General features: G+C 27.8%; 1 protein-coding gene across 1 annotated transcript in view; it reads left to right on the forward strand.

The window, feature by feature from the left end:
* LOC106692686 (Insulin receptor substrate 53 kDa) overlaps positions 1–10,209 on the forward strand; it is a gene marked incomplete at its 5' end in the record, with an annotated part of 52,649 nt that extends 42,440 nt beyond the window's left edge. Inside the window, 3 exon segments of the mRNA XM_067049634.1 lie at positions 1,748–1,944; positions 6,620–7,179; positions 7,617–10,209. Coding sequence (XP_066905735.1) covers positions 1,748–1,944; positions 6,620–7,175 — 753 coding nt within the window.
* Between the last annotated feature and the right edge of the window lie 839 nt (positions 10,210–11,048).

Consider the following 11,048-nt stretch of genomic DNA (forward strand, 5'->3'; position numbering starts at 1 on the left):
AATGGACTGACAATATTTGCACGTTGGAGGTGGCAGCTTTCTGATCAGGTGAGAGTGCGTGAGGAGAGTATGACCTATTCTCAAGCGGGCCAGGGCCGCCCGTAGCTCACCGGTTAAGATACAGTCTTACAAAATTTATGTCTATAGATTTCCCAGTGGCGCAATTGGTTAGCGCACAGTATTTATGAGTTGTGCTAATATTCTTACTATGGTGGGAATATATCTTAAAATAGATAAAAGGTTTATTTTTGAAAAATAAAAAACAGTTAATTTTCCTCTTATCTGATTAATTAAAAAGGTCTTTTGATGTTCATTAATTAAAAAAAATTAAAATGACTCATCTTCAACAAAAATACTCTGAATTAGCTAGTTTTAAATTAATAATCAATTGATTTTATAGAGTATCAAAGTTTAAAGTAGCTTGTAAAATTAGATTATCAATGGTAGTTTAACTTTATATCACAATACGTACACTAAATCGTTATTGTTTACAGTAAATGCACTAAAGGTTATAGTATATACTTTCTTAATGTAATTCATAAAATAAATAAATCCTAAGTTCTGCTTTAGAGAATTTTTGGTAAGTTAAAAACTGTTGATATCGTTACCAAGTGTATTTTATAAAATTACTATGTAGCAAGTAGCTAAGTCAACTTAACTGTGTTTTTTTTATTATTTGTGGTCCTGACATGGGATAGACAATAAGGCAAAAAAATAATTAACAGGGTATAAAAGAAAATTTTATTTTAATTATATTATTTCAAAATTTTTTGAGACAAGGTAATTATTTATTAAATAAATCAAAAATTAGTACCCAATTCTGTCTCAACACTTTATTTTTCAGTAGTCCAACGTTTCGGCCATTCTAGCCATCTTCAAGGACATCTTCAATACAAACTCTTCCTCACATTAATTTAAAATTTCTTTGCAGGCTATTCTGCCCAGGTCATTTTCTTTGTTATGAGTTCAAAACCTATTTATTTAAAATTTAAAAATCATTAACATTTAATTTTCCTCTATAAAATTATCAATAATTAAATACAACACCATATAACAAATTTTTTTTGTATAGTTTGTTATATGGTGGTGTATTTAATTGTTGATAATTTTATAGAGGAAAATTAAATGTTAATGATTTTTAAATTTTAAATAAATAGGTTTTGAACTTAGAATAAAGAAAATGACCTGGGCAGAATAGCCTGCAATAGAAATTGTAAATTAATGTGAGGAAGAGTTTTGTATTGAAGATGTCCTTGAAGATGGCTAGAATGGCCGAAACGTTGGACTAGTGAAAAATAAAGTGTTGAGACAGAATTGGATACTAATTTTTGATTTATTTAATAAAGAAAATTTTATTTTCTATAAACAAAAAAAAAAAATCATGATTTGTAAAGCTAGCATTCTGTTGATCCAAGGGGAGTCTTGGCCGAAAAAAAAAAAAAAAAAAAATTCTGTTGATCGTCTTATTAAAAGTTTTTTTCCATATTATACGCCTGATTGCTGTATTTTCTAAAAATAAATGAAAAGTAGGTGTTTTCTAATGGGATTGGGTAGCTCAGTGGTAAAGCAATTAGCTACTAACTTCAAGAACCTGGATTTGAATCCGGCTGTGGCAGATAATTATTTTCTGTTCCACTGTGCATTTTATATCGCTTATCCATATCATGTCAGGTCCTCGATTATTAATATTATATTAATATGCAATGGTAATTTATTGTATTTTAAAAGTTGTTTGTATGTTGCTTAGGTTCAAGAAGGACGCGGTGGTCCTCCGAGTGGCCCAGCTCCGACAGTTCCATTGCCAAAGCCAACGGTACGCCCAGGTGTTTCTAAACCAGGAGTTGTTCCCAATCCGGCTTCTCTTCATTCTAGCAACGACAGTGGGTTCAGCAATGATCCCCCTCCTGCTCCCGAAGTTGACTATTCTGATGATGAAACGAACAGGTATAAAATCATTAGCTGATTGAAAATTAACCTTATAAATAATTTGTTCTAGTTCCAATGGTAAAGTTACCAAAATAAGTAATTATTTTTTTGGTTTTGATTCTATGATTTTATTAAAAACCTTTATTATGCTTTTTTTTTCATGCGAGTTTTGAAATTAAGTAATCAGACATTTATTATAATCTGAGATAAACACAATAGCATGACAAATCAATCAGTTCACCGCCCACCTGTTCCCACCTAATACTTCATTATTGTTGTTTATCATAGCTATCTATGTTTATAGATAATTATTTTGCTTTGTATGGGATATGATTCACCTTGCTTATGACTTTTGTTTAAAAACGGTGTAATTAAAAAAATTAATTCTCATAAGAAATTAATTTTATTTTTGCATTCTTCTGTATTTGAATTTTTTAAATAAAATATATTGCTCAATGTGAATAACTTTGCCTAAAACAGAGAATTTTACTCAATTAAGACTTCAGAACTTTACTATCTTTCTTAATAGTTAATCTATATGTTGTACTTCATTCACCAGACATAATCAGCACTTTATTTTCAAAATTGTAAAAAATATTACAGTATAGCTATTAAATTATTAAAACTATATACTTTATTAAAAAATAATAATTGAAAACAGAAATAGCAGAAAACTAGTATATTTAAGGTCTGAACCCAAATGAAACTGTTGAAGTTATATACACTGAACTCGAGTCATACATTCAGTACATGACCGTTGTGATGAACAAAACGGTTGTTCTTCAGATATCATGTACTCAGTTTTAGTCTCATTTATTACTAAATGAAAAAAAAATAACCTATTATCATATTGATATTAATTAACTACATTCTATGAAATCTCTGTAGGACAGTATGCCCAATCCTTTTGTTACTGCTATTATCTACTAAGTTAAATATATCTGATTTTCTAATATACCATACTATAATTTGGTTAATACCTTGTAAAAAAATACTTATGGGTGTAACATATTTTTTCGTAGTCTGTTAATTTTAATATACTATCATAAATAATATTTTGATTTGTATCTAGATCTCTAAACAATGTTTTTTATTGTTTTTTTGTAAGCAGCTTTGCGATCTCTTAATTATTGTATCCTACAAATTGGAACTTCTTTAATAATTTTATTTACTGTTAAAGCATCTTATCAATAGTACAATTATGCCTATTTCCCATGACAGTGATATCGTATATTCACTTTCAAGACATTTTATTACCCTTATCAATCTAAAAAAAAAAAAGAAAATAATGTATTTTGTTTTTATAATTCGATAATTGTTCATATAAAACAGATATATGTTTTTTATTACTAAAAATTGTAGTTTATTTAAATTGGTGTTATCAATTTCATGTTTTGTTCCTTCAAAAGTCTCCACAAAGGGACCTCACAAAATTCTGGTTTGCTCCAAAAATTTATATCTCCTTAAAAATATATTCTCGTACAAACAAATTTTTTTGATGCTAGGTTTATGAGTAGATCTGTTACCTTGATAATTTATCATATTGTGATTAAAACCTGATAAAGCTTGGTTATGTAATCTTCACTCGAAGTTCTAATATTCATTTGCTTTTTAAAGAAATATATGAATTTTGATGATTAATTGAGTGTCATATAAAAACGAAAATCACTGTTAAAGATATGTAAATATTTTTGAGTTCATATGCCAAAAGATTGAGATATAAAGTTAACAAATACCAAATATATAAACATCAAATACCATATTACTTTCAATGATTGTTTAAATGTGTAATAAGGAAATAAATGAATTTATAATACAATTTGGAATAAATCCCAAGGAAAATATTTAAACACTTTTCCTTTTTAAATTGAATAACGTAAAATGAATGAAACTGAAATAATATAAATTAAAATAATTTATAAAATAAAGTTTTTTAATAGTTTATTTACTTACTGTTACCATTGGAACTACTTTCTATTGCCCTTTAACATGTTAATATATCACAATCTCTAATTGCTAATCTCGCACTATAACCTACAATTCACATAATCGTATTAAGCTGTAAATACACAATTTCTTTCCATTAAAATTATTATTTAAATATGTTATTATGTAGAAGAGTAATTGAGGGATTTAACATATGCATGGACTGTGGTAAAACTTTTGAAATTAACAATTTAATCCAATTTGTCATAAAGGGAAATGTGAATTTTTGTATGTAATTCACATTAAATTTTATAATATACAATAACAAGATAAAATGATGAATATTGATTAAGTTAAAAATTATATAATAATTTTACACCATTCAATAACCTTTATCTTTTTGTATGATTAGTCTATTAACAAATTACTATATTTTTTTCTAGAAAAAAACTCTATCTTTATTCTTTATTTATAAATTATATTTCTTTATCATGTTATATTTTAATGGCCTTTAAAGTCATAATTGTCTTGATTTTGATAAATAGAGGAAAACATTTAAGAAAAAAAAATTTAAGCTTTGGCAGCTGTGCCACAGATAGCAGCACTAACTTGAAAATTCTGACATGGTTTTTATAATGATCTTCTGAATTATTTTAGATAGATTTGAAATGCTTTTTGAATAGATCTTTACCAAATCTATCATTTTCTTTTTTTTTTATTTAAATTTATAATAGTAAAATTCTGGGCTAAATAAATGAATAATAATAAATAAATAAATGGTTACTTTGCATATATGTCCATAGGATTGTGTGGAATTTTAAAATAATTAAAATAGTCAATTATTTTTAATAGACAATTTAATAATTATATAAATCAATCATGTTTTGTTTTATTACAATTTTATGTTCTTCAAGTTTTTCTTTCATTTATTATTTTATTATTTCATTTATCTAAAGGGATTGTTCGACTGGGTCTTTAATTTAGCTGTATTTTCTATGAATGTACTTAGCATCTGTTTTCTCTTGATGAAATTTGTCTTCAAACCCGAGGGCTGAATGACGAGGTGGCAAATGACGGTCGTGGATCACGGATTATTATGCTGGTAATATGAATGAAAAAACTTCGAGTACAAAGGGTTAATCCATTCTTGTTCTAATGATTGGAGAAGTTTGTTGGGGGGTGCGGTCAGCAAAGAACAACATAAATAAATAAATATTGTTTTATTTATTTATGTTGTTCTTTGCTGACCGCACCCCCCAACAAACTTCTCCAATCATTAATCTATGGTCAACTATCTACACCTCATTATTCTTGTTTTAATTCTTTTGTGATATATACAGGGTGTCCCAGAAATGAGTAGTCATATTGTAGGAGCAGATACTGTAACTTAAGAGGAATGAAAAATTTAGTATGACCTATAGTGCCATTCTCAAGGATATGGCATAAAAATCAAAGTTTTTTTTTTTTTAGCTTTTATCTGTGATTTTTCTTGGAAAAATTCAAATAGTTCTACTTTAATACTCACTTAAAGCATCTGTAGTCCAAAACCAAGGACTTATGATAATTACTGGGGGTCTGGATCTATTCTTATAAGTACTAAAATTTAATTTTTATCCCATACCACTGAGAATCGGACTATGGGTCATATTTTTTTTTTTTTTGTTCTTCTTGTGGTATAGTATCTGCTCTTGTAGTATGACCACTCTTTTACAGGACTTCTGGTATAAGGCAGTTACCCCCCTTTTTTTCTTATTTCATATCTTTATTTTTGAGCTCATAGCAATCGCCTGAATATGTGTAATAAGAGTAAAAGTAACTACTCACTATTTTGTTCAAACAGTTGAGCATTGAACCATTCAGTATTAGTAAAGTTACAGAATATGTGGTAGAAATGAACGAGATAGTAATAAAAAAAAACTGAAATGATGTAATGTTTAATTACTCCGTATATTCATCATTATAGAATATTTATCCAATATGCATTTTATTTCTTTCTATATCTTATTACAGCAGGTTTTTATTCGATTTACTTTTGAAATATACTACTGCTATTATAGATGTTACCTCTGGCTTCAGTTAGAGGTAAACTAAATGTCATTGATAAAATTACTTCAAATTCATTTTTGTTTTAATATTTTATTTTTTTGAAAAATTTCAGCCGTGTTGTGATTTATGATTTCAGTATTAGTTGTTCTTATGAGGTTTATCTAACATTTTTGCTAAAATTATTCCAATTTATTACTTAAATATTTAACTTAAATATTCCAAAATACTTTTGTGGATATATATACATCGACACCTTGAAACATAATAGTGCTATTTCTTCCTCATTTTGGTACTATGTTGTATTTTTATTCCATAATATCATTTTATTCCTTTATATCATATTATATTTTTATTCCAATAGTTTATGTTGTTTATCTCATGACAGGATTTATTAAAAAATAACACCCAAAGTATGTAATACTTTGTATATATTTTAAGTTATCCTCTCAGTGGTATAATGATTGTGTCGAAGACTACGGTTCTTGGAAACCTGGGTTTTATTCTAGGTTCCTGTAAGGAATTCTGGTGATGGTTGCATGATGACAGGATTAATGGATTAGTGAAATATGTGGTGTTGGAAAAAGTTTACTTTTATTGGAAATTTAAGTTGCCTAACATCTAAATAGCCCATTAATTCCTTATTGAGGAGTTGAGATCTATAAAAGGTGGTGGAAAATCTCAATAAACGTTGCCAATATTTATTCAGTTCTTGGTTGATTAGAGACACCATCGTTCGGAGGAAGGATGACACTATGAGATCTTGGACAGACGACGAGTGGTTCGAGAAGTCAGCCTCAATGGTACGCCAAACATCCAGCGCTAGCCACCTTTCCACCCTCGGGAGAAAAGAAGTAGACCCTCGTCTGCGCCAGGCTCGCCGTCAGCTCAAAGCCCTCGAAATGCCGTATGAAAAGAAAGTGAAAAGGACCAAATCTCTTTGGAAATTCAGAAATCGTGAAGACGAAGGAGTGGTAGAAGGAATGGCCATGTGGCGACATAGATCATTGATAGATATCTCTCAAGAAGAGGCGAAACAGAAAAAGATGTCTGCAAAGAATAGAAGAATGCCACCGCAAAACAATTCGGAAGATTCACCCGATACTGATTCATGCATCGTTGTCAATGATCATCACAAGAAAACTGATGAAACGTCCACAATGCTTCCAAGAACTCGCCTTATTAGGAAGAAGGAGACCACGACAACTGTCGAACTCCACCAGAGTAGAATCGGTACTGCGCATCCTTGGTACAACTCATGGGATGAAATCAATGCCTGATACGGTATTCATTTAATTATTGGTGTTGGAATCTTGTATTATATTTATGTACCAATCTATGTTATCGTTATTGCTCAAAGTTACTGTAAGTCAGAATATTGTTATGTTTATATTACTGTACATAGTGAGTGATATTTTGCCAGTTACATTAATGATATACTCTCACTGTCCTCAGTACTTCTAAAAATAAAGTTAGAAGTACTCGAGGTGATGTTATTATTCTACAATATATTCAGGAAGAAAAAATCATATGTTTAATGAGATCTTTTAAATATAACAATACCACAATGAAATAATTTAGAAATAATTTGTATTGTATTGACCCTTTTCATTTATCTGGATTATATTATTCTTTTTAGATTAGGTATCTTTTTATTGTAAAAATTCTTTATAATTTATATATTTTAAAAAATATTCTTCATTGTTACTCTTATTTTTCAGAGGAAATGTATTTGCTACAGTGAAGTTGAAGAAAACAAAAACAAATGACAGGTCTGCTCCTATAATTATGTAAACCTCTGATGCAATCGTTAGACGTTACTGTCTTCCTTCAATTTTCGTTTCCATTATTCTGAGATTTTTTTTTTTATAATGTGACACTTATTTTTAATAATTAAATGAAGTGCTCACAGTTGAATATTAACAATAATTTATCAGCAATTATTGATAATTGTAAAAGTATATATGTAAATATAGGAAATGTTAATATGTAAATATTAGTCAAAACTTAATTTAGTCAGTATTTCAATTTTTTTCTTTTCATTTCTTCATTTGAATTGCTGTAAATTTAAAAAAAAAAAAAAAAAATCTGGCAATTTTTTAAAATTTGCTCACATCGTCGTAAAGAATGGCAGGCCTATTGTGCAATGGTTAACTTAATCTACATTTATACCTAAATGGCATTGTGTGCGAGTGTGTGCCTGTAGTCCAGGTTCGAACTGTAAATAGAAATTGTGTTTCTGATGTGAAACTATCCGTCCAAATGTATGTTTGTGGTGTTGTTTCATTGTAGCAAAGAATATAAATATATATATAAATATCTAGATGTATATTTTTAACATTATTGGTTTACTTAGCCAAAGATATATAACAAGTATTATTTTCTGAAAAAAAAAAATTCAAATTATATTTTTTATGTTTTAAGATTTTTAATTTTAATTTTCATATTATAGGATATCATTTATAAATATATTTGATATACTAACTTTAAGGGAAAAAAAGTGGTCGATGTTTTTTATTCTATCAATCTTTTGATAATTAATAACTTCAGTTGTAAATTTCGATGCACTTCTGGTAAAGATGAGTGTCTTTGTTCACCTTATGAATACACCGAATTGAAGTATTTGCCAGATTTTGGAATAGAAAAGTTAAAACTTTAAAATGTGACTACTTTTTTTCTTCTCATTGTATATAAGTTAAATACATAGAGTATATATTCACAAATTATTCACTGGAGTAGTACATTATTACTATTATATTCCAGTAAATAATTTTATTGTAATTTAATATTCAACCGCAACAGAGTTTGAGCTATGTTTTATACCGAAGATAAAACAGTTCAAGAATATTCAATAGTCCATTTATAAAATCGTTACCATTTTCTGATTTTGAGAAAACAGAAACCGTCAGCAAAGGGGACATACCTTGTATTTTTTTTTTTATTTTAGATTTATTAAAAAATTTTATCATTAGAAATTAATAGCAAAATACTTAATGTATAGGTTTACTAACATAAAAAAGTGTATGTATGTTTATTGCTCATCTAGCTATAACTATATAATTCAATCAAAAAAATTGTTAAAGATGTCCTTGTTACATTTACCTAAGGGACACGAGTCATCAATGTTATTATTTTTTTTTTAAGAAAATAATTTTTTAAAAAAGTAAAAACCAAAAAATTGAAGTTAAATATTAATTGGTTAATCAGAGTTTTTATCTGTTGAAAATATCTCAGAATATAAAGAATAACTAGGAATTTTATAATTTTTGTAGTGTTTTTCATCAGAATTATGTTTGAGGTACATTCTAACAACAAAAGGATAACCAAAATTCTAAGATTTTTAAAGAAAAAAATGTTAAAAGTTTGCCTTTGGTCGAATAAGTTTTTGTTAAATTAATAATTCTTCATGTTTTGGTAACTACACACCCATTTCCAATTTCTTTGCTAAATAAACATATTATTCCTTTATTATCTAAGGCTATTTCTCATTTACAAAGTTTTACATCTAAATGATCAATGAAGTCTTATAGTTCGAATGTAAACTGATTATTATTGTTTTGTTTTATTATTTGACTTCCTAAAATATAAAAATTCAATATTTAAGTCCAGTAAACTCTTTGATTTAATTTCTGATGTTTAACTTCAATATTAAAAAAAAAAAATAATAATAATAATAGTTATAAAGTAACTTTTTGGATTAGGTAGATGTTAGAGAAGATATAGTATCTTTTATGACAGTAACCTTAAAGTTACCTTTATCCTTTGGCATTATGAGAACGGAATATATCTTTTGGTAATGTTAGTTTTTTATATTATTTTTATATTGAGGATGTAGAGTTTTATATGGCAGTGTAGAAAATATGGACCAGCTGGAAAGAATGCGAATTTTCAATGTCTTAATCTTCAATTTATTATTTGGTACTCTTTGCCGATTTCGTTATCTTATCACTGTTATATTTTTTAAGATTTTTCATTTTATAAAAGTGAAAAAAATCTATGGAATCACAACTACTTATACTAAGTGTTTAGCTGTCGTTAGATAATGCATGGATATGACTAATTAACAGCCTAGAATTATTACATTATCGGTGTAGGGATAGTATAGTTTTAAAGCTATGTATATGTATTTGTAGTCGAGATCATTTATAAAAATTAATACATGTTATTATGTAATCAAATATGAATTATATATGTTATATAATCCAAAATAAAATTTAGATAAAAATTTAAAGCATGTTCTTCAACCATTTCTATTCTTGCATTTATCATATGATATTATATTGTTTTATTAATAAAGCATTTTTATTGTTTTTCTGTTAAATTACTTTCTTTTTTTTTTTTTCAATTTTCATTTTCATTTATACCTTTCCTTTTTTCTGAAATGTAAATATTTTAGATAAATAAATCAAAGGATGCAGCAAAAAAAACAAAAAAAAAAACAAATAGTTTTTTAACTATTTAATGTGAGCCTAGATTTTGCCCCACTTTGCAGGGCTCCAACATGGCTAAAAAAGATTTAAAAATCTATAATAATGCAACAATGTAAGAGAATAAGGAAACATGAAATAAAAGTAAATCTATGGTATGGTTAAAAATTGTATAAAATATAGGGTGGGCAAATAAGTCCTTTCGGTTTTTTGGGTGAAAGAAAACTAAGTATATTTAGTACATAATACTTATTTTAATTTACCATGTAATGTCTATTATCTTTGATTACCTTCCCTCATTATCATTCCCTAGATTCCATTCAAGGGCTAACAATTTATTGTGGATGACTAACGAAGTGTGGGACCTAGCGTTGTCATGATGGAAGACGACACCCTTTCGATTTGCCAGTTCTGGGTGTTTTCTTCGAATCGATTCATCCAATTTTGTTAATTATGAGCAGTTTAGAGTGGTATTGATCGACCTTGTGGGAAAAGCTCATAAAAAATCACACCCTTAAAATCCTACCATTCAGAAAGCATTATCTTCTTTGGGTGCAACCCTGCTTCAGATGTAGTTCCAGGTGGTTCGTTGCTGTGTCTCCAAGATTTTTTCCGCACTACATTATCGTAGACAATCTACCTTTCATCCCTTGTCACAAGTCTTTTAAGAAATGGATCGTTTTTTTAATGTTTCTGCAGTGAATCGCAAATGGAAATGCATGTTGC

This window comes from Halyomorpha halys, unplaced genomic scaffold (genome assembly GCF_000696795.3).
Source record: "Halyomorpha halys isolate HHAL.00 unplaced genomic scaffold, Hhal_1.1 Scaffold67.1, whole genome shotgun sequence".
NCBI lineage: Eukaryota > Metazoa > Arthropoda > Insecta > Hemiptera > Pentatomidae > Halyomorpha > Halyomorpha halys.